General features: G+C 41.5%; 1 protein-coding gene across 5 annotated transcripts in view; it reads right to left on the bottom strand.

Moving 5' to 3' along the window:
* LOC129830971 (CUB and sushi domain-containing protein 3-like) overlaps positions 1-25,578 on the bottom strand; it is a 759,188-nt gene that overhangs the window by 413,640 nt on the left and 319,970 nt on the right. For all 5 annotated transcript variants that reach the window (XM_055893871.1, XM_055893869.1, XM_055893870.1 and 2 more), the window contains exons 6-7: positions 18,037-18,149; positions 3,267-3,344 (exon numbers count right to left, since the gene is read on the bottom strand). In XM_055893871.1, the coding sequence (XP_055749846.1) occupies positions 3,267-3,344; positions 18,037-18,149 (191 nt within the window). The remainder of the gene's footprint in view (positions 1-3,266; positions 3,345-18,036; positions 18,150-25,578) is intronic.

Genomic DNA, 25,578 nt, shown 5'->3' with positions numbered 1-25,578 from the left:
TTCGCCACATGAAATTTCGGCACACTCCATCGAGTCCCTCCCTTCACCACCAGAACAATTTGTCAGCTATGTTTAGAGAAGTTGCCTTTTATTCCCGCAGAGAAGTCCAGCGAAGTGTGAAACCCAAGGGGGTTTGAACCTCAGTACCATACTTAGACAGGCTGGCAGTGAGTAGTCAGTCAAACACACACACACACAGCCAACCAACTCACCTGTTACACCAGTCTCAGTCCTGTCACAGGTTTCAATGTACAGTCACTCATTTATCATTCACACAAAGGCAGACCTCAGAAAGCTGTGTACAACATGGACAAACCATGCAGAAAGACTCCCTAAGGTCCAGTTCTCATCACATTGCCTGGTTTATTGATGATTGGATTTGGAGTGAGTAGGAGTCCTTCTCCTGTCAAGTGGAAGGAAGCCATGCGTCTTGTCATGCCCTTGATTAACAATTTAGTTGCTTTTCAAGTTATTCCAGAGTACTTCTAGGAAGCAGTAAATACTGTAGTATGCAGTGGAGGGCCTACAACTTTGCCGGGGGGGGGTTGCTAACTGGGTATAAGAACACTTATTCAGTTCATACATTAGTATGTTTATGCACTATAGTCTTTATTGTTTCTGTTTACTTTCTCTGTGTATAATATTGATGTAGCATTCGAAGAACAGTGTTTTGTTCTTTGGGGCTTTTTCAGTTTCGTCATATTTGTATAAATGCATTAATACAGCAAAGCATGTCTCTGTGAATACATTTAACTGATTGCTCATGCTCTAATGTGGATTTAATAACATGCAATATGGCCCAAAAACAGCAAACAAACATGCAGCGATGACATGCACACATGCCGAAGAGGACAGTGAGGACTATGGGAATCCTGGGTATTTTCTTCTTCTATTTCATACAAAATTGTCACTGAATATGAGTGAAAATCCAAATTGGTGTCGAAAAGGCTGCATTGCTCAAAAGCACTGTTTTGACAGGAGCTTTTTCGCAATAGCCCTAACATTAAATACGACCGATAATTTTCGTTGCAGACCCTTTATAAAATCATGAAAATGCAAATATGTTGTTGTGCAACAATACATTGTTTTGACCTTGAGCAAGGCACTTAACCCAAACTGCTCCTATACGGCGCTCTGCATTACACAGAGTTAGTTGAACATGTTGTCTTTTGAGACTTTGCACAGTATTAGTGGTGCAAGCTCTTCAAGTAGACAAAAACAAATCTGTCCATTCGTGAAGTGCCTTTGTTCAGTGTAGATGGACAAATCAGTATGCTAAAAAATGTGGACAACATTAATTGCATGGACAGTGTCAATTACACAGACTGAACAAAACGGTTTCAGGTAAACAAAATGCTTCATAAGAATAGAATGAAACATCCATTAATGCACTCATAAAACATAAAATTAAGAGCATTACATATTTTTTACTAACATCGCCCTTGAGCATACCTAGCTCATCATGACAGATAACCATTCCCCAAGACACATCGGTCAAAAACACGAGTGTCACTGTGTCACACCTACTCCTGCTCCACCGCTCCAGCGTTCGACGTCACCGGTCTACTAACCACCGGTCCTGGCAACCATCATTACGTACACCTGCTCCCAATTGTTACACACACTTGGACCTCATCATCACCTTGATTACTCTCCCTATATTTAGCCCTCGGTAGCCTCAGTCATCAGGCAGTATTAGTTTTGTTCATGTTCAGTACGCTTCTCCTGTTTTGTTTATCTGCCTTATTCTTATCATTAAATGTACCTTCTGCACCTGCTTCCTGACTCCCAGCATATACGTTACACACCGACTAGATTTTTGTTGTTATCTAGGTCTTTAATTAAAAACCCTGTGGCCGTCAATAGTTTGTACTTTGTTCATCAGGATTCCATCAATTTAAGATGCTTCCCAAGTCAGAGGTTTTTCGTTTTTTCCCTCCCAGAGTTGGCCCGCGGATTCGATAATAAGGGAAATTGCATAGACTACCCACTTTGAGGAGTGGCATGCATCCTTAATATCAGATAATTAAAATCAATATTGCATATGCTACACCTTGGAACAGGCTTTAAGCGATATCGACTCACACACGTGCACTGTAGCACAGGCGGCCAGAGCTCAAGAGTGCATTATTCACCAGAACACTATTAACATCCATTCATTTATCATTTATCTTCCTATCCACACAAACACATATAGCTAACTTGACTCAAGCATTTCTGTTTATTAACTCTGTCGTCTTTGACACACGTATGACTTGGTAGTACCACAGCTGAGCTTTGGGTTCCTTGTGAGGTCATGGCACATTAATATAGTGATATACCATGCTAAAATACAGTTGGATTATACTGTAACACAGATGGTCACGACAAAACTACTCAATTCTTGCATTGAAACCTAGGATACTGCTGAGGGTACTTATAGTTTAATACAGAGAACGTCCTTGTAATACAGCCAATGCCCTCGTAATACAGCCAATGCCCTCGTAATACAATTGATACACAAACAATATGTGTGATTCACACAGAGTTATAAATAATCTGAGCTTGCTTGATTCATTTTGCACATCTTTCTTAATTAATTCAGCCTAAGGGTCTGCAAATGAAAATTATTAACAGTGGTTTCACCTGGCTAGTTAGCCATTGTGACCTAATCATCAAACAGAATGTCTGTTATTGTTTTTGGAATATCTTCTTGACGGCATGAAGCCAATAATTTGGATTTTGAATGGTGGTGTAACTCCAGGATTGCACATCAACTCAGTGGCCTTGTGGTTAATGTACATTCTGAGATTAGGAGGTTGTGGGTTTGATCCCTGCTTGAGTCATACCAAAAATGGGGCCAGATGCCTCTCTTCTTGAGTCATACCAAAAATGAGGCCAGATGCCTCTCTTCTTGGCTCTCAGCATTAAGGAGATGGATTTGGCGTAAGGCCCTGCGATAGACTAGTGTCCTGTCCATGGGGTGTACTCTCTCCTGCCGGATTAGCTGTTCTGGCTCGGACAAGGCAACCTTCATCCTCCAGGATTGCACAGTGCACATATGCCTTATCATTATTGATGCCGCACAAGACCAATGGTTATTGATGCAAGGCATGATGGGTGGGCTGGGGGACTGATCGTGCATTCAACAGGTTACGAGTCCAAACAAAGCAATGACCCAATGATTGAAAACATGAAACACAATCGACAAACAAACACGCCCAAGCACACACGGGAAAACAGAAATCACAGATTTACCATAACAGAGTAACAAAGGGTAGACTCACAGATAGAAAACTTGTTGCTGTTGTCTTTTCCTGGGAATAATTTTACTCCTCTAGATTTAAAGTCTACAGACCGTTTCACTAGTTAAAAGGGAAAACAAAAACATGAAATCAGATAAAACAGGTTCCAAATAAACTGATCAGCATTGAAAACCAAGACACCCATCCTCCAAGCTTATGGAGAAGAGCACAAATCATAGCAGCAGCAGGTAACAACAAAGAATAATGTGCAGAAAGAAAATAGGCACGCTAAAATGAAACGATAAAAAGAGGAGGAGGAGAAAAATATTGATATATAAGTAGCCGACAGGGCTTCTGTTCATTTGTCAACTTTGAAATGATTGGGGGGTTTTGTAGGACGGCAGACCAGACCAGACCAGGGTACAGTAGAGCAGCCAATATGGATCAGCCTTTAGCCACAATCCTCAGAGGAATCTTCAGGGCAGAGGAGGCTGTCAAGGTTTTTTTTGCAACAGAATGGCCGATTTGTTACGCCGCAGAATGGCACGTTGGGACATAACAGTGCAGACGTACACACACACTCGCGCGCACATGCACATACACACACACACTGCCCCTGAGCAAAATAGGGATTTTCAGGTGTTGTGCTGGCTTTCATCACTATTTCAGCTAATTTGAACAGAAGCCCTGTGAGGAATGACAAGCGTAATAATAATAATAATAATAACAGGATCACTTTCTACATTTGTAAAAACATCATGATAAATGTTTTCTTTTCTGTTTTCCAAAACAGTATGCGTTCAAAAAAAAAAAACATCTCTCATTACATATTTAACGCTTTTGTTAAAAAGTACCCATCGATTCACTTTCAGATATAACATGGGATGATGAAGGATTATATTAGGATATGGAAAATAGGTGGGATAAGAAGCATGTAGCATTGTGTGAGGCTGTGGAGGTGCTCTCTCTCTCTCTCTTCCGTAGTTCAGGGCAACCCTCACAGCCTCACACATTTAACACAGAAAGTTACACTAGCACATTGACATTGGCTTCACTGATTCAGCTTGTCCGTAAAAAATATGAGAATCTTTTTTTTTTAAATATAGAGCTAAATCATTCTTAACATCTTGATCCAAAGATGAAGTCTGGGGTGAAAGTCATTATGATATGTCCATACATGTTTCACTGAATGACAGACTGAGAGGTGCAATGGTTTTTGACAACTGCCAGGTGTCCTTCAGAATATTGACATAGAGATGGCTGAGATCGAAAAGGTTTGCCCACCCTTACACGCAGACTAGCGTTTTTCATCATGAATCTTGTGCTGGAGGCAGCTCTGAGTAGTCACTAGCTGGCACAGCCACAAAGTCATAAAAGTAATTAAACCTAACCCTAACCTTAACCATGACCACACTGCTAACCCTAATGCCTAACACTAACATTAAATTAAGACCAAAAAGCACATTTTTACAATATACCCATTTGACTTTGCTGCTGGCCCACCAAGCGGAATCGCTCAGTTCTGCCTCAAGGACAAGACTCATCCCAATACACGTCAACCTGTCCCTTATACTGGGAAAGATTGCATTAAAAACATAATCTTAGAGTTTCAGACATCAAAGGTTGTGTAATTCCGATTATGAACAGACCAACTTGTAAAGAAAAAGTGTTCAAAGCCTAGTTTGATTTTGCATTTCTACGTGAATTAGACTGTGACCATGTCATTGGATGTAGGTAAAAAGTTGATTTGCATTTCTACGTGAATTAGACTGTGACCATGTCATTGGATGTAGGTAAAAAGTTGGGTGAAAAAAATAAGAAATTCCCTTAATTTTTTTTTGATATTCCAATCAGTTTTCCACGTTGATTCAACGTCATCACACAGATTTATACTTTTCAACCAGTTTTTAACCAATGGGCAGCTACTGTACGGTATGCTTCAAAGCTTCTGCAGACCTGTGGTTTCCTGTTACTACTTGCTTAGATGTTATATTTTCACTTGAAATTCTTCAAAAAGTCCAAAGTCCCCAATAGTACCTCATGTCAGAAACAGTGTGTACAGCTGAGAATAACAGAAAATCATTCAAGCTGGTATTATCGCATATTCAGTTAGAGTGGACAGTACCTCTTCCGTACAAGTACCTCTTCCGTACAAGCAGTGCCCAACATGAATAATGGCACAGATGATGAACTCTTTTAATAATGACATGTAATCGACTTACTTAATTATAGTTCATCTGTGAGGGATCTGCCTCTTAATTTACGGGTGACACTTCGATGGTCACCGATGAGCACCACTTGAGCAGCCTCATTTGCCATGCCTTAATGTCCTTTCTTGGGATCTGGTTAATTTGCTTTGCAATAAATCAGCCGACGAGTTTCTTTGTGCTGATACAGTATGTAAACTATGTAAGGCTGTGTTTACACAGGCAGCACAAATTCTGATCATTTTTACCACTAATTGGTCTTTTGACCAATCACATCAGATCTTTTCACATCAGATCTTTTTCAGAACGGATCTGATTAGTTAAAATACCAATTCAAACGCAGCCTTAAAGACCCAAGGCACTATGTAGGATTGAAAAATGGCACCTTCAGTCTGAGCTCTTATTAAACCAAACCTGAATGGTTTATTACTCCCATTTTATAGCCCTCTGGTCAGCATTCTTTCTTTAATCAATAAAGCCAAAAATTATACAGTGACTCCCATGCTGTGCCAGAAGAAGCTAAAATTAGTAAATTTAAAATGGATTTGCGTTTCTTGTCTTATGCCGACTCGCACAGGTTGCCTATTGGTTGATATCTGCTGTTCAGTCGTGACATTTCGTCATTCGTAGAATGATTAAGAAAGGATATGTACGAGGAGGAAGGCAACCATCTCTTATCAAAACATGTCTTTCTAATTTAGCAAATGAAAATGCAGTCTGACTCCAAGACAATGGGTACCTACCAAATCACAGAGCAGTGGTTCCCAACCTTTTTTTTTTAACACCAATTTTTCTCTGCCAGGAGTACCCCTGAAGTGTGCATTCTAGCATTCTAGCAGTAATCCCATGGTCTCATGAGTCTTCTCAAGTACCCCCTGTGGATAGGCCAAGTACCCCTAGGGTTCCTAGTACCCCTGGTTGGGAACCACTGTCATAGAGCACACATTTAATCAACCATGTGTTTGAGGAATCTATTTTCCACTTGTTTTGTGCTGTTTTGACTTTATATGGGATTTAAGAGAATAGAAATGAAAAGCAGTCTGTACTATACTGCACTATAATCATGCGGCCGGTACTACACTATAACTGGGTGAGACAGAAATATACACAGAGAATTCTGCTGTAGCCTGGCAACCTAGGATTCAATATCTCATTCTACCTTGCCTAAAGGCCACAGGTTAAAGGGCCAATAAAGCCACGTTAGTGTTGTAGGAACATAACTGAACTAGAGGAGTGAGAGGAGGTGGGTTAAAAGAACATAATTGAACTAGGGTAGTGAGGGGGGATAGTTTAACGGAGTAAGGGCCAGGTAAGGCCTTGAGACAAACCAAATGGTACATCCAATCTGTCCAGTCAAAACATACAATGTCATTACATTGGTGTAGTCGTCTATAAAATACATCCTCTTTACACTAGACACACATTCCACCATGTCTAATTGGCTAGCTGTTAGGATACCCTTCACTGTAAAAAGGTTCAAGAAATACGACTTGTAGTAAACTACAACTAGTATTGAGGAGAAAATGGTAGCACTTGGAGCATGGAGTTAAGTGGACAAATCAAGTTCAAGTTGAAATTGGTGCCCGATAACAACTTAAAGAAGCTCTGATCATTCTCTCATAGCCTCTAGCTTATGGGGGCAGTGAAATACTTTATTGGGGGCTGATATAGGAGCTATAGAACCTTATACAGAAAATGTATTGTTCAGATTTATTACTTCCAAGATTGGTGCAAAATTATGTTTATTTATGCAGTTTCAGTTCTGCTAACTTCAGCAATCTAGCAATTTCCCCATGCACATTGTAACTCAAATGTCAAAATGAAATCCCCAGAGACACTACAAAACCCCCTGACAAACTGTTGACATCTATGATAACACAATAAAAATGTGACCTGACAACATATCCTAATTAAAGAGCCAGTGCAGTCAAAAATGTGATTTCCTTGTGTTTTATATATATTTCCACACTATGAGGTTGGAATAATACTTTGAAATTGTGTAAATGATGATAATGTCCTTTTAGTGTAAGAGCTGTTTGAAAAAAACAACTCTAAGTTCAGCCTGTTTTTGTGGGAAGAAGTTTTGGCCTTCCATGGTGACGCCACCATGCAGTGAATTAGTTAATAGGCAAATAAGACAGATAGTTCCAAACCTCTCTGCCAAAACAGCTAATTTTCCCTTTCCCACTCAAACCACTCCCAGACAGTCCAAGCGAAATTATGTTTGGAGAAATTGCTCTTTGCTAAGAAGCTATTTTTGTTTCTTTGGGACAATTTTAATTGAAAACAATCAATTATGGTAAATAATCTTTACACATAAATTATTTGATATTGAGATAAAATGGCTGCATTGGATCTTTAGTGTTTCATTCCATATGACATACTATGTTTCGCTCAAGTGCTGGTCAGTGGATTTAATTGGCAAAGTGCATGGGGTTGAAATGAATAGCTAAGTTGTATCTTTAATTTATGTCATAGTAACTAAATCTTGCATTCTCTGCTAAGCATCTGAGATGGGCACTCACACTACACTACAAAAGTATGTGGACACCCCTTCAAATTGGTGGATTTGGCTATTTCAGCCACACCCGTTGCTGACAGGTATATAAAATCGAGCACACAGCCATGCAATCTTCATAGGCAAACATTGGCAGTAGAATGGCCCGTACTGAAGAGCTCAGTGACTTTCAATGTGGCACCGTCATAGGAAGCCACCTTTCCAACAAGTCCGTTCGTCAAATCTCTGTCCTGCTAGACCTGCCTCGGTCAACTGTAAGTGATGTTATTGGGAAGTGGAAACATCTAGGAGCAACAACAGCTCAGCCGCAAAGTGGTAGGCCACACAAGCGCACAGAACGGGACTGCTGAGTGCTGAAGCGCGTAGCTCGTAAAAATTGTCTCTACTCGGTTGCAACACTAACTTCCGAGTTCTAAACTGCCTCCGGAAGCAACGTCAGCCCAAAAACTGTTGGTCGGGAGCTTCATGAAATGGGTTTCCATGGCAGAGCAATGCCGAGCGGTCGGCTGGAGTGGTGTAAAGCTTGTCGCCATAGGACTCTGGAGCAATGGAAACGTATTCTCTGGAGTGATGAATCACGCTTCACCATCTGGCAGTCCATCGGACAAATCTGGGTTTGGTGGATGCTAGGAGTATGCTACCTGCCCGAATGCATATTGCAAACTGTGAAGTTTGGTGGAGGAGGATTAATGGTCTGGGGCTGTTTCTCATGGTTCCGGCTAGGCCCCTTAGTTCCAGTGAAGGGAAATCTTAATGCTACAACATAAAATAACATTATTTCGCCATGATTCTGTGCTTCCAACTTTGTGGCAACAGTTTGGGGATGCCAATGCCCCCGTGCACAAAACGAGGTCCATACAAAAATTGTTTCGAGATCGGTGTGGAAGAACTAGACTGGACTGGCCTGCACAGAACCCTGACCTCAACCCCATCGGACACCTTTGGGATGAATTAAACACCGGCTGCGAGCCAGGCCTAATCTCCCAACATCACCTCACTAATGCTCTTGTGGCTGAATGTAAGCAAGTCCCCGCAGCAATAATCCAACATCTAGAGGAAAGCCATCCCAGAAGAGTGGAGGCTGTTAAAGCAGCAAGGGGGACCAATTCCTTATTAATGCCTATGATTTTGGAATGAGATGTTTGACGAGCAGGTGTCCACATTCTTTTGTCCATGCAGTGTATCTGGAAAGCGATAGCCATTAGATATTTTGGGGCACTATTAGAGTGCCACTTTTCCTACATGTATTGTCCGGGAGGGCAGGGAAGCGGATATGCAACATTTGGGTGAAATGAAGATCTGATTGTATACTGAATCATGCAAAGAGTCTAAGAGTCTAATTCTAGGGTGAATTATTGGATTAAATACTATCATTGAGCCCCATCTGGACATTAGTGGGCAGCAAGGCTTGAAACCATCTCAGTTTCTAATTTCTACACTTGCTTCTTTTTTTTGCAGACATTGATCCACTCAAGAATGTTTGGACACCCAAGGTCAGGATCGTTCTAACTGAAGGATCTCGGCCATGAAAGGCCAAATGTAACACATATGCATCACAGTGTAAAATTCAGTGTCACTTCTGTCATACATTTTTTGTCACAATGTCACACCTGTAGTGTTATCAACAACTGAAAAACAAATGTGAGGATGATCTTTGAGACGACAACGTTCAACACTAAATTGTATTCTTATCTCCTCAGCGCCAGTCCTGGGGCATCTTATCCCCTCGTCCATCATGTCAAGGATAGATTACTGTAATTGTCCTCTGTCTGGCGTGTCAGATTATTCACTGGGCTAGAATCAGGCTAAGAGGTATTTGCAGGGTCGTTTGTTATCAGGGGGATGAAGGAAAAGACAATGTGATGATCATATTTCACCTCCCTGCTTAATTAACCTTTGCTGCTTCACTCAGTCAGTGAATAGATCGGAGTGGGAGCGGCTTCGCTGCCTGTCACCCATAACCCTTCTGTGAACCATCACTGATGACAGATTGGATACACACGGTGCAGACCACCCTAACTGACGGTCCCCTGTGTCCAACACGAGTAGGACAGAGATTGCATCGATTGCATGTGTTTAAATGTAAATGTATCTTACAAATTCAAGTGGATTAATAGAACACAAACATTTTGGTAATAATACATTAAGATGTGAAAAAACTAAATAAATATTGATTAATTGCACAAAGGTAAAGCAAAGCTAGAAATATAATATAGTAAATGAAACAACAAAATAATTTGAGATGTAAGACACCTCATGCTGTATCACAACCGGCCGTGATTGGGAGTCCCATAGCGCGGCGCACAATTGGCCCAGCGTTGTCCGGGTTTGGCCGGGGTAGGCCCTCATTGTACATAAGAATTTGTTCTTAACCGAATTGCCTAGTTAAATAAAGGTTAAATATATATTTTTTTTAAATGCGGTTTGAGACAACAGCTCTATTGCAGTTCAGTACATCAGCCAATGTCCATTCCAAGATGTGACGATTGTCCTATGTCTTCAGTCACTTGATCTAAAGATACAGTATATCTTATATGGTTAACCAAACCCTTCCAAATGGTTAATGATTTGAGAAACCCATCTATTAACTGTATCTATGTGGGGTAAGCACCTTTATTGAATTGTGTGTGTATGATAATACATATATGTTTGTTAACGGAACATGTGTATATTGTAATGTGTGCCTTTGAAAGTTAATTAACGTCATGATATGGCTGTCTCTCATTGGTCAGATGCACCGTGCTATTTAAACTCACAGAGACTGACAGAGACTGGTAATGGGTTGGTATGCTGCTGGATTTTCAGAGATAGTTGAAGCCTGGGGATTTCTTTTGAGCACTCTAAACTATGGGTTTATCCAGATAAGTTTATTATGACTATCTTTTTGTTCATCAGCCTGTTTGTTATTTTGGTTGTAAATATTTGTTCAGTCGCCGGCATTATTCCTCACTTCAAAATGAAAGCTTCACTCTGGGCATAAAAATCTGCTCTCATTGTCTTGCCTCCTCACTGTTAAAATCTTACCGCATGGGCTAACCTCACACACCTTAGGATGACCTTGTTCTCAAAGACATTTTATGAGTGCTATGAGTTCAGATGAGAGCCATACTAAACCTAATGGCACCATTGAAATACATTTCTCTCCTGGGTGTATTTATGATTAAAGTTAATGCAAAGAGCAGCATTATAAATGGTGAGCACACAGTGTGACATCAGCTTCTGTGAGAATGACACTTTTGAAAGAGGTGCTGGCAACTGCCCTCATTTATAAAAACGCTGATGTTTGGAATGTATTCCAAAGTAATTGGAATCATTGTAAATATGATGCCCAGTACAGTCAAAAATGTCTATTTTATATACAGTACAAGTCATAAGTTTGGACACCTACTTATTCCAGGGTTTTACCTTATTTTTTATATTTTCTACATTGAAGAATAATAGTGAAGACATCAAAACTATGAAATAACACATATGGTATACAGAAGATAGCCCTATTTGGTAAAAGACCAAGTCCATTTTATGGCAAGAACAGCTCAAATAAGCAAAGAGAAACAACAGTCCATCATTACATTAAGACATGAAGGTCAATCAAAACGGAACATTTCAAGAACTTTGAAAGTTTCTTCAGGTGCCGTCGCACAAACCATCAAGCGCTATGATGAAACTGGCTCTCATGAGGACCACCACAAAGTTATCTCTGCTGCAAAAGGATAAGTTAATTAGAGTTAAACGCACCTCAGATTGCAGCCCAAATAAATACTTCACAGAGTTCAAGTAACAGACACATCTCAACATCAACTGTTCAGAGGAGAACGCGTAAATCAGGCCTAAATGGTAGAAATTGGAGATTTTTGGTTCCAGCCGCGATGTCTTTGTGAGACGCATAGGTGAACGGATGAGCTCCACATGTGTGGTTCCCACCATGAATCATGGAAGAGGAGGTGTGATGGTGTGGGGTGCTTTGCTGGTGACACTGTCTGTGATAAATGTTGAATTCAAGGCACACTTAACCAGCATGGCTACCACAGCATTCTGCAGCAATACGCCATCCCATCTGGTTTGCGCTTAGTGGGACTATAATTTTTTTTCACAACAGGACAATGACCCAACACACCTCCAGGCTGTGTAAGGGCTATTTGACCAAGAAGGAGAGTGATGGAGTGCTGCATCAGATGACCTGGCCTCCACAATCAGCTGACCTCAACCCAATTGAGATGAGTTGGACCGCAGAATGAAGGAAAAGCAGCCAACAAGTGCTCAGCATATGTGGGAAATCCTTCAAACCTGTTGGAAATGCATTCCAGGTGATGCAGGTTGAGAAAATGCCAAGAGTGTACAAAAGCTGTCATCAAGGCAAAGGATGGCTACTTTGAAGAATCTCAAATATGAAATGTATTTTGATTTGTTTAACACTTTGTAACGACTGACGCCAGACAGGAGAAGCCGGTACGGGGAGTCAGACATTTATTAGGGAACAGATATAGAACAAGACAGGAACAGCGTCAGCACGTGGGTAATATGGACATATGATAAACAATGCAGCAGCGGGGAACAGAGCGGGGGAACTGACAAATATAGGGGAGGTAATAAACAGGTGATTGAGTCCAGGTGAGTCCAATATCGCTGAAGCGCGTGACGTGGGAAGGCAGGTGTGCGTAATGATGGTGGCAGGAGTGCGTAATGCAGGGCAGCCTGGCGCCCTCGAGCGCCAGGGGGGAAAAGCGGGAGCAGACCTGACAGTACCCCCCCTCTCTAGGGGTGCCACCCGGCGTCTCACCTGGGCATGCTTGCTGAGACATGGGCACTGGGCAAGCCGGTTGGGGGTAAACTCCCCACGAACCGGCAGGGGCTCGAGAGCCTGGCGAGCCAGCAGAGGAATATAAGAACCTGATGATCCGACTGAGGCATGAACGGCTGTCGATCCCGCTGTGGCGTGGAAGCCCGATGATCTGGCGGAGCGTGACGTGGGATGGGAACCTGCCAAGCCAACCGAAGCAAGGAAACCTCTCGAGCTAGCTAGGACGTGGAAGATCGACGAGCTGGCTTCGGCACCCCCGGTTCCATCGGTGGTCGAATCCAAGCCCAACTTCACCAACAATACAAGAAAACTCATGGGCCGGCTGGGCGAAGAAGACCTGACGATCCGGCTGAGGCCTGAGGTGGGATGGGCGCCTTCCGAGCCACCTGGGGCAAGGAAATCTCTCGAAACAGCTAATGCGTGGAAGCCCGACAAGCTGGCTAGGTACACCCAGTTCCATCGGTGGCGACCCAGGACCGAAGCCACCACCAACAGGAAAGCCAGTACTCCCTGATGCTTCGTGTGATGGCTGCATTATTCTGTAAGACCGACGCCGGACAGGAGAAGCAGGTACGGGGAGTCAGACATTTAATAGGGAACAGACATAGAACAAGACAGGAACAGCGTCAGCACACGGGTAATATGGACATATGACAAACAATGCAGCAGTGGGGAACAGAGCTGGAGAACTGACAAATATAGGGGAGGTAATAAACAGGTGATTGAGTGAGTCCAAGTGAGTCCAATATTGCTGAAGCGCTTGACGAGGGAAGGCTGGTGTGCGTAAATGATGGTGGCAGGAGTGCGTAATGCAGGGCAGCCTGGTGCCCTCAAACGCCAGGGGGGAAGAGCGGGAGTAGGCGTGACACACTTTTTTGGTTACAACATGATTCCATATGTGTTCTTTTATACTGTTTATGTCTTCACTATTATTCTACAATGTAGAAAATTGTAAAAAATAAAGAAAAACCCTTGAATGAGTAGGTGTCTCCAAACTCTTGACTGGTACTGTATTTCCACACTATGAGGTTGGAATAATACTGTAAAATTGTGAAAATTATGATAATGCCCTTTTAGTGTAAGAGCTGTTTGGAAAGACTACCTGAAATGCCTGCCTGTTTTGGTGGGATGGAGTTTGGGCCTGCCTGGTGACATCATAAGAAGGTATATTTTTTAAAAGACCAATGAGAGTTCCAAACCTTCCTGCCAATAACAAATCGTTTTTGGTTTTCCCCACTAACAGACAGTCCTAGCAAAATTCTTGCTTAAGAAATTGCTCTTTGCTAGAAAAATCACTGTAAGGTACCTAATTGTTACCCAGAAATGTTTTGATATTGGGATAAAAACAGCTGCATTGGACCTTTCAGAACTTGAAATTAGAGGTTGTGTCTTTAAAGTCTTGGCAAGTCTTTATAAAAGTGTCTCAAGAACGTTTCAAATTCCATCGTATACTATCAATCACAGCTTCAGTGTCCAGGTATTAAGTGGCCCAAAAACTCAGTGTTGCGTCGTGCTTAAGAACTGCCCTTAGCCCTGGAATATTGGCAATATACCACACCCCCTCTGGCCTTATTGCTTAATTTAACTGCCTTTGGCTGCTTAATTGGGAACCATACCAATGTAGAGCTAAAGTGATTGCATACTAAATGACTGATTTTATGGTGTAATTTGTTTTTACAATTAAATCTTGGCACCTGACACGCTGGTCTTGCTCACTGCTTAGTCGTGACAGAAAGGAAAGATAACTTCAATAAATTATACAGCTAGAGTTACATATACATGTCTGTCCTGAGCAGTTTATGCATAAAGTATAGCCCGATATATTAATGTGGAGTTTTTAGGAAGGGCTTTCCACTCCAAATTACTGAACATTTTACACTGTAATGGTTGAGGGATGCTGATACACTTTTTGCTGCTTTGTGGCAGTGCAGTTCAATATGAATTTAGCTTTTAACTGTATGTACTTGGGACCCTGCATTTCATTTCCCCTACAAAGTGTTTGGAAACAACTTTACTATTGATTCAATGATTTGCTTGTTAATGTGACTGTTTCTTCTCTCAAGACAACATCTACAGTATGTTTGCAACTGACTTTAAGGTCAAATGCAGATCTGATTGTTAAAAGAAGATTATGTAAAATCTCACTTGGCAGAATTTAAAAAGGCATTATACAAGGTTCAAAGAAAACAAAATCGATGTCTGGAATACTGGGTACCTATTAAGGAGCCTGATGCTGTAGAAGCAAACATGCTAATAGTAATGCCATTATGATATAGGCCCATGGATGAAGGATCACATCTGACAGGAAAAAAGTGAGTACTTTTTCCCCCAAGGGAAATGGTAAATCCTAATTTACAATACTCTGCACAGGCCTGCAGTCTAATGATAGAGGAGCAAAGGTGGTCTTATCAAAGATGGCAGTAGCTCCAGGGGAAGAGATAGTCTGCGACACCAGTCTTCTGGTCATGAATTTGCATGAAGTCCTATTTCTGACTGGACTGCTTAGAGGAGTGGAGAAATTGTCTGACCTGTGACAGAGGGCTGTGAGATTCAGTATGATATAAGAGGGGCATTTGGAAGATTTTAATTCTAGGGAAGATAAGATAGAAAGAACCCTGGAGGATAATTTTTGGGATTCATTGTTGACTGTTAGTTCCTCAAAATCCTCAAGTTGTCTGAAAAGGACCATTGGCTTCTAACCCTGCTGTGCCAGATCTTGGGTCAAATTGCATTATAAGGGGCCCTGTATACAGTTCCTATGTGTATAACATGCATAGCAACTACAGTAGATATCTGCAGCCACATCAGGTAGTTAATTCTGTATGTTAATTCCTTTTCAGTAGTGCTGAACAGCAGCTAGGCTGCCCGCATACAAATACAATAGTTAAGTACATTGCCTGGGTTCAAATTCCCTGTCAAACTTTGATTACGTTGAGACGTGGCAGCTTCAATTTCATTACTTATCAGTTCTTGAGAAGAGCCGAAGCAGCATAGCCAATAACAGCTTCAATTCGACAGCCACTGACTGACTTCCTATGAGAGATGAGTTGAATTGAGAGCGAGAGCAACAGCTGGCTAATGTCAATAACTGTGGTTCAATCAGAGATGGGAACGTGCTTTTTCTGATGGCATTTCTGTCAGACAGAGCAGGTGGGTAAATTGGATTTTGGGGTGGTTTTGGTGTCCTAAGGCACTTTGCAGCTGCTGCTTTGAAGCTGGGCTGCTTGTGGCTCACCAGGTGGTGTATACCTGTAAAGCCTCAATAAGAAGTCGCACACAGGGCCGTTCTCAAGGGGCAATTCAACCCCCGGCAGCATCAACAGCGGACATTAAGATAGAGATTTTATCTTCTTGTGAAGGGCACAAACCAATCTTGCCTGGCTTTTCACCTCCATCAAGTGCCATAAATGTGCTGAACTTCTCAAATATTGTGTATTTTAGTTGAAGGGAGTCTGTTTGATGGGAAGTTTGTCCATTTTAAAGACCATTTAAATCCACTGCTGTTCTTGGCACTAAGCCACAAAATAAATGACATTCTACAGTCCTTTTTCTTTGAGAATATCGATAATAAATACAAGTTGTGTTTAATAAAAGTCCTTGGGGTGTGACACTTTATATAGCAACGTCCAATTAAAAGCTCATTAGTAGGGTATTAGCAAAATGGTTCCCTAACTATTTACAAAGATTAGTAAATTATGAGCAAATCATTTATTCATCCCCTCTTCTTTCTTTGGGCTCTGTACATACAGACACTGCCCTTTCAGAGGATGTGAAAAGCGCTTGACCTATAACATTGTCCTCTGGAGAGGTGTCAAGGACAGAAATAAACCTATTCAGATGCTCTGAGCTCTTCTCTGACTGCAGATGTCCATCTCTTTCTATTGGTCTTAAACCATGCTTCTCCACTGTCTATTAAAGGATATAACTTACAGTATAAGTGTTTCATGAGTTAAGCACACTCATGCTCTATCATAACCCAAAATGTAAGGTTTAAATACATTTTAGAATCGCAGAATGTAGCTTTAACGCAACTGATGAGCTAAAAAGGAGTGACTAGTGAGCATTAGTTGTGGTGAGACAAGGAGGTGATCTGTCACTGTCCTCACTAACACTGACCTCAGATCAGATCAGAGGAGAAGAGTACATTCATTAACCTTTCACCCCCAATGTCCCTGGAGAGCAGGGTATGGCTCAATTCAAATGGAAGGCAGTCAATTCAGGAAGTCAACTAAAATTACAATTACATTATTGAAAAAAGGGCATATATTTCCAATGACTTCTCAATAAACAGAAAAGTAGAAGCTATTGATGTCAAAAGTTTTTACATTTCTGGATTTTATATTCAAATCACTTCCTGAATTGACTGATTTCAATTTGAATTGAGCCTAACCCTGCTGGAGATATAACCTGTGGCTATATCTAACACCTATCTGGGAAATGCAGCACATCATCGTACCCTATAAGGTGGTTCGGAACGGGTGATCATTTTTTATCCAAAGTAATATCCCAAACTGTAAGAGTAGGCAAACATATTTCATATTTCAACCATGTCCCCCAATATTATAACATTTAATGTGTGGGGACATTTTGAAAGATTTGGTTTACAGTAAATGCATGTCAAAATAACTCCACAAACATAACACACAGCAATGCAGAAGTGGGTATATGATTCTGGATGATCTGTTAAACAGTAGCTTAGGTTTGTTTTAATTAGAAGCTTTTGAATATGATAAAATAAAAGAGACAGCTATTTAAAAAAGAGGAGAAAAAGTGATTCGTTGTTGATCTATTGATTAGTTTAAAATAAAACAAAAACATGTTTTTAATTGACTACTGTGCTGTGCATGATTTGCATTGTAATAGAGAAAGGTTTCTAATTAAAAGTGAAAACCGAAAGCGCTAATTGCCCAAATAATTTCTTGGAGAATTTACGGTTGACATTAGAAAATAAATATCTGTCTCTTCCAGTTGTAATTATACACAGTTAGAAGGCAGGATGATAGAAAGACTTAGACTGAAACAAAAAAAGAACATTAAAAGAAAAGCAAATAGCAAATCTAAGAACACAACACTATGACAAAAAGAAGAAAACTCATTGAGGACGACAGAGTGAAGAGGTGTACGATTCTTCTCACTTTCAGAGCGCTATTTGTTGAGTCTCTCAGGGCTTTACAGGGATTACACTTTTATTTAAATGGACCTCCTCTCCTCTTACAAGTCTGTTCTGTTTTTAGGTGGTCAGGAAACTCCTTCCTAAGCGTCTTTGCGGTGATTGAAACAGAGGCTTACCTTGATAATGGGCGCTAAAGCCCCGATATCGATGGTTACTGTCGGTTACAAAATGTAGCCTCAGCCAGTTCTTGTTGCTGACAATAGGAGAAGGGACATTCATCCCAGATAACCTGAGGAAAAAAGAGGAGATAATCATTAGGCTTTTTACTGCATGCTCAAAGTCAGCAAGTTACAACACTGGTGTCTTTAAATGTGTTGATCAATCAAAAAAGACAAGGCTTTTTTTGGTTTTGAACAGTGTTCAGACATTGTAGCTACATGTGTAAAAACATTTACGAAAACTTGCAACTTGCAAGTCAGCAGACCTACAGAAACATTGACAAATTTCAAAATCCAAAATCAAGTAATTGTACATTAATGCTGCTTACTATTCATAAATCAATGACATTAGGAGATACAACTCAAAATAATGTTCATAGGGTAATGTTGAAAGAAAAGAAAAGTGCTCTGCTTCAGAGTCGGATGGTAGCAGCAGTAGCAGGGTGACACTGCTAGTCCAGTCCCCCTGGTGAGAACACTACAAAGAGAACCCTCTGGTCAGATGTATAAACTTATGGAGAGTATACAAAGCATAAACTAAGTGTATAAAGACAATATGCATAAAGTTCCAGAGGGATAGATACAGTGCCTTCAGAAAGCATTCATACCTCTTGACTCTTACCACATTTGGTTGTGTTACAAAGTGTGATTCAAATGGATTTGGTCCTTAATAATGGTCTAAGCCTTTGGGGGGGGGGGGGGGGCTCTGCCACCTTTCACCGTAGATATGGAAGTGTGATATGTGATGGATTGAGACAAATCCAATGTAAAAAAACAGATATCTCTAGTTTAAACGTTGTGTCAATCGACTCTAGAGGGTTTATTGTCATTTTTTTCCAGCGATCTACACAAAATTCTTTGAAATATGAAAGTTGAAGAAAAATCTAAATTTAATATAATCCTTTTTTAAAATTCAGTCTGAAAAAGTCAAGAGGTGTGAATACTTTCTGAGGGCAGTGTATATCCACCATTAAAAAGATCACACTCGTATACCTTAATATGCATAAAGAGTACAAAGTGTATCTGGTCTTCGCCCACAACACACGTCTGGAAGACGAGTAGCCTGCCTCTGAAGTGTGCAGGTAATTTGTCCACGTGACTGTGCAGCGCGGAGGAGGAGGAACAGAGCACAGAGGTCATACACAGACCTATCTCGCCCCCCAGTTCCTCACACCCCCCACTTCCTCCGGCCTTTATTGATGACTGACGGGATGTGTCATTAAAGGACACGGTCACATGAATCAAGGCTGACTGGCCACCACAAGCTGGAGCTGTGCCATATTATTACCATTATCAATCTAAAGTCTTCTGCATTACCCACACTGAAACAGAGGCAGAGACACCAGACCCCTCCGGCTCAGAGCGCTGTCGGGTTTAACCTCAAACACCCCCTCCAATGCTAATTTTCTTCCACGCTTTTCAATGAGGAACATTCGATATTGGAATTGCAATTTGGTTTACTTTATGAATAGACTGGAATTTAAACGAAATTGATCCCAACCCTGGTATAGACCACATCCTAATTTGGGTTATACAGAACATGTACAGTATGCAGGTGGGAAAATATTAGGAACAGGCCCAATGTATAGAACTACACAGAAGTCCCAAAACGATAGCAGTGTGTAGCAGGTGTGGTGCTCTGCCTGTGTAAAACCATTTCATAATAAAACATTTATGGATGGCAAGCCTTAAAAATGTACAAGCGTTTGTGATCGAAGTCATCTGTGGAGGAACTGTCGTCTACTTGATCTAGCAGTGCATTAGCAGTAAATTAGTACATTAGTACATTAGCAGACCAAGAGGCAACCCCAGTTTATGTGACAGGAGATCACTGGCCGCGTGGAGGGTTTGTGTCACGGATCCCCCTGGAACTTTCGTTGCGCACACCTGTCCCTTATTCCCACTGATTAGTATTTGTATATATGTGCCCTTTGTTCACCATGGTGCTGTCGATTATTGTTACTATGTCCGCTGGGATTATTGTTCCTATGTCCGCTGGTCCGTGTGAGTACCTGCGCTGTGTGTTTTGGGCTTTCGTGCGCCTGGTAGATTGAACAGATGATCACGGGCCTCGTCCCGTGTGTTAATCATTGTGCGCATGTGTATTTATTCGAGGTACTCCTCGCTCTTTTGTTTGGGTTTCAACCCTGTATTTTATGTACTTGTTTGTTTGGTCTTCGTCCTTATGCCCTTGCACGGCACACCGTAATTTGGGGCGTAATAAAAAAAACTATTATGCATGCCTGCGTCTGTCTCATTGTTACCAACGTGACAGAATAATCGACCATTGAAGGAAACAGTGGGAATGGTCCAACCGATGACGCTGTGACTGGTCTGTCCGGCACCGCTGCAATTTCCTCAGCTGCAACTGAGTCGTCTGATGTCGTCACCACTGGTTCGTCTGACAACGCAACTTCAGCAGTCACAACTGGCCCGTCCGACGCCGCCACAACCGGGCCGGTTGGGTTTCAACCCTGTATTTTATGTACTTGTTTGTTTGGTCTTCGTCCCTGTGCCCTTACACAGCACGCCGTCATTTGGGGTATAATAAAAAACCTTTTTACGCCTTCCTGCGCTGTCTCCTGAATCATTCATGCCAGCGTGACAGTTAGGGTACCAGCGCCGTGTTTCCCATCCAATAATATACATTTTAATTAAATTAGTCGGCATTCTGCGTTGGACCAGTCAAAAACACTATGAAATAACACATTTGGAATCATGTAGTAACCAAAAAAGTGACAAATATTTGAGATTCTTCCAAATTGGCCACCCTATGCCTTGATGACAGGTTTCACACTCTTGACATTCTCTCAACCAGCTTCATGAGGTAGTCACCTAGAATGCATTTCAATATTAATTTGTGGAATTTCTTTCCTTCGCATTTGAGCCAATCAGTTGATTTGTGACAAGGTAGGGTTTGTATACAGAAGATAACCCTATTTGGGAAAACACCAAGTCCATATTATGGCAAGAACAGTTCAAGTCAGCAAAGAGAAACAACAGTCCATCATTACTTTAAGACATGAAGGTCAGTCAATGTGGAACATTTTAAGAACTTTGAAAGTTTCTTCAAGTGCAGTTGCAAAACCCATCAAGCACTATGATGAAACTAGCTCTCATGAGGACCACCATGGGAAAGGAAGACCCAGAGTTACCTCTGCTGCAGAGGATAAATCGGCAATTAACTGTACCTCAGTATGCAGCGCAAATAAATGCTTTACACAGTTCTATTAACAAACACATCTAAACATCAACTGTTCAGACTGCGTGAATCTGGCCTTCATGGTCGAATTGCTGAAAAGAAACCAACCGATAAGAAGAGACTTGCTTGTGCCAAGAAACACGAGCAATGGACATTAGACCAGTGGAAAGCTGTCATTTGGTCTGATGAGTCCACATTTGAGATTTTTGTTTCCAACTGCCGTGCCTTGGTAAGATGCAGAGTACGTGAACGGATGATCTCTGCATGTGTGGTTCCCACCGTGAAGCATCAAGGAGGAGGTGCGACGGTGTGGGAGTGCTTTGCTGGTGACACTGTCAGTGATTTATTTAGAATTCAAGGCACACTTAACCAGCATGGCCACCACAGCATTCTGCAGCGATACGCCATCCCATCTGGTTTGCGCTTAGTGGGACTATCATTTGTTTTTCAACAGGACAATGACCCAAAACACACCTCCAGGCTGTGTAAGGGTTATTTGATCAAGAAGGAGAGGATGACCTGGCCTCCACAATCAGCTGACCTCAACCCAATTGAGATGGTTTGGGATGAGTTGGACACAAGAGTGAAGGAAAAGCAGCCAGCAAGTGCTCAGCACATGTAGGAACTCCTTCAAGACTGTTGGAAAAGCATTCCTGTTGACTACCTCATTTGTTTAACACTTTTTTGGTTACTACGTGATTCCTTATGTGTTATTTCATAGTTTCGATGTCTTCACTATTATTCTACAATGTAGAAAATAGTAAATATAAAGAAAAACCCGTGAATGAGTAGGTGTGTCCAAACTTTTGACTGGTACTGTAATTCTAGCAGATCGACAGTGCTGTCACACACATAAACACACCCTCATCACCACCCCTCCACCCCCACCCTTCCCCCTATCCCTGCCTTCTCCTAAATCACTGTAAAAGGCAAAAGAAAGTTTTATATGGATAAGTGTAATTTAATCAACATATCTCACGCCAAGGTGTCTATAAACACAGGGAGTGGTAAACAACCATGATGTAAGTGAATGGAGAAGGGATAAGTATGGTTTACTGCATATAGGTTTAAAGGGATAGTTCACCTAAACTTCAAATTTACATATTAGTTTATGGACAAAGACAGACAGCATTCTACTCTTTGGTTTTGTTAACCTTGCCATGTTGTAATTTGGGTGAACTATCCCTTTAACACCAGTAGTATGTCTACTTGGTACATAAAGATCATGCTGGAAGTGGTACCCTATGAGTGAATCATGGTTGGGCACTTAATAATGTGTTTATTTTGATTGATAACCAGTGGTTGGTGAACTAGCCCAAAACAGCCACTTCATGTCATTCAATTAAGTGCTACAGTTGTGAATACATACATCCCAGTACACTACTCTACTCTGTGACATTCAGAGGTCTTTTCATTCTTGTCCCTATCAGAATAATTGTCATGATTATTCAAAGGCCTAGAGTGTGTCATGGAGATGAGGAGATGTGAACAGACCACACCATGTCTAAGGCATATTACCCTTACAGAAAAAGCAAATTATTTCACATGTGGAACATCACATGATTTTACATGAAATTTCACATGTGAAATCATGTGAAAGTGTGTTTTTGGAATACTTAACACATGTTGCTTTACATGTTGTCATGTTATCACATTAACTTTGCATAATATCATGAAAACATGTTTTTGGAACACTTCACATGTAATTACATCTAAAATTAATGTGGTTTTTCCGTAATTCCTTTCCACCACCAACCACACCGTCAGCCAGTCCTCTTTTCTTTAACTTTCTGTGATAAAAAGGTAGTGTGTTGATTGTACTGTAGTATGGGCTGGGGCCCATGGTGCAGAGACCGTGACGTCCCCAATGGGACTCAGGAGGTAATTGATTACACATGCCAGTCTCAAAGCTTTGGCATTTTCTCCGTCTCACCTTCATTTGCGGAAATATAAATGACATAAACATTGGCTGCATGAGAGAAGATAGAGAGAGCGAGAGAAGTGAAGAGAAGAGAGAGCGAGAGAGGTGAAGAGAAGAGAGAGAGAGAGAGAGAGAGAGAGAGAGAGAGAGAGAGAGAGAGAGAGAGAGAAAGAGAGAAAGAGAGAAAGAGAGAAAGAGAGAGAGAGAGAGAGAGAGAGAGAGAGAGAGAGAGAGAGAGAGAGAGAGAGAGAGAGAGAGAGAGAGAGAGAGAGAGAGAGAGAGAGAGAGAGAGAGAGAGAGAGAGAGAGAGAGAGAGAGAGAGAAAGAAAGAAAAGGGGGGGAACAGAGAGTGTGAGAGAGAGGAAGGGAGAACAGAAAGAGAGAGAGAGAGAGAGAGAGAGAGAGAGAGAGAGAGAGAGAGAGAGAGAGAGAGAGAGAGAGAAAGAAAGAAAAGGGGGGGAACAGAGAGTGTGAGAGAGAGGAAGGGAGAACAGAAAGAGAGAGAGAGAGAGAGGAAAGGAGAGGAGAGCAGAGAGAAAGAGAGGGCCACCGCCCCCACAGCAACAGTGTGGGACTATTCACTGAGGCATTTGCAATGAATTTCCTGTCTTTCTGGGTTCTGAAAGCCGTTCAAGGTCTCAGAAATAACACAGTATGAATTGATAGTGACAAGAAGAGGCAACAGTGGTGAGACTTTTAAGGGGGCTACGTAGCAACAATGTTGCCGATTTGTCATCATAGTACTCAAGCATTCTTAATGCAATTCTAATATTAACTTTAACATCCCTGCAGTGCTGGCTGAAAGTGCATCACTCAGGCACACACGCACGCACACACACACTATGTTAGTATTCTTATCTTTCATTACTTCTTATTGTTGTTTCAGCATTTCATTGGACAGTGTATACCATGTGTGTCCCGTACCTACGACTAATTACATTTGAAACTTGAAACACACACACATACAAAAGTCAAGACACTGGATTAAATTAATGTGCTAAAGACTTATGTCTCTCTTAGCCTCTTACAGGGGATGATGTCATCCCCTCTGAACACATAAGCACACACACACACACACACACACGCACACAGAGAGAGACACAGAAAAACACACACACACAGGGAGGGGAGAAACAGAGAAGCAGGGCTGGCCTCTGCATCAGCTCTGGGCTCCAGGCAGGCAGTGTAGCTGGCAGATGCCTCATCAATCACCACCCAGGCCTCAGAGACGGATGGGAGGCCGCTGGGAAGCGGCGCGCGTCTCTCCATCAAACTGATGTTTTGAAAGTAAGTAATCAGTGTTCTCCATGGGCACTCCTTCTGTGGCAGAGCCCTCCACCTTCCTCCTCCGCACCACTCCCCTTCTCCCTCGTTCCCCTCCTCCCTCGCTCCCCTCCCTCTCCTCTCCCGATGCACTGACTGCCTCCTCACACTTTGATACAGCGAGTCAAGGCCTCTCCACCCCATTGGATTCTGGGAACTATATTTCATCTGTTTCATCGCAGCATGCAGGGTCGACGTGGAGCTGTCCAAAATGCAGTCTGGGCTCTGTGTGTAGGGGGTCATACCTTTTGCCCAAGACAACAACAAAGCACAAACACAACAGTCATTTACTGTAATGCTTCTCTGAAATCTAAAACACTGTAGTCAAAACAAATCGAATGACACAATAGAGGGATGCGTTTTTCGGAGGCTGAGATTATATTTATCCAAATGATATCATTCGCTGCAGTAAATGGCTGCCAGAAGCCTCATTTGCAAGCCGTAATACAATCCTTCCAGTCTCAGAACAACATTAATGGATCTGAGAGAAAAAGGGGAAAACATTACTCAACCAGGGCCTAGCCTTTCTTCACAAATAGACAGGAATAACAGAGTAACATTTCAGTGTTTCCAATACAGTACATATTTAAACCCTTCAGCAACAACACAAAATGGTTGCAGCTTAGCAAGACTTGAATGATTACATTACTGTACATATTGGGCCGTCATAGTTTATCAGTTCACTCAAGTTAACTTTTTGACATTTTTGTGCACACATTTTTTTTATTGTTATTAATCTTTTTTAATCTTATTAATCTTTTTTTATTAATTGTCTGAAAGTGTTCAAAATACACAGAAAAGATCCCAAATACATAATATATACTGAAACAAAACAACGTAAAAACAAGTTGACATCGAGGTTAAAGAAAGTGTACATTCTCAATTTACCAACTTCTTATAACCGTTACTTTAGACAAAATCAAGACGTCAATATTCCTGCAAAACATATTTTTAATGAAAAATCTTAAATTACAGATTAATTTGAGCAAATTCAGAATTTGCGATTAATCACAGCAGATCCTGCGATAAACTTGATTACATTTTTAAAAATTGT

This window comes from Salvelinus fontinalis, chromosome 32 (assembly GCF_029448725.1).
Source record: "Salvelinus fontinalis isolate EN_2023a chromosome 32, ASM2944872v1, whole genome shotgun sequence".
Classification (NCBI taxonomy): Eukaryota; Metazoa; Chordata; class Actinopteri; order Salmoniformes; family Salmonidae; genus Salvelinus; species Salvelinus fontinalis.
The sequence above is the reverse complement of the archived record's forward strand: the minus strand, read 5'-3'. Positions and strand labels throughout refer to the sequence as shown.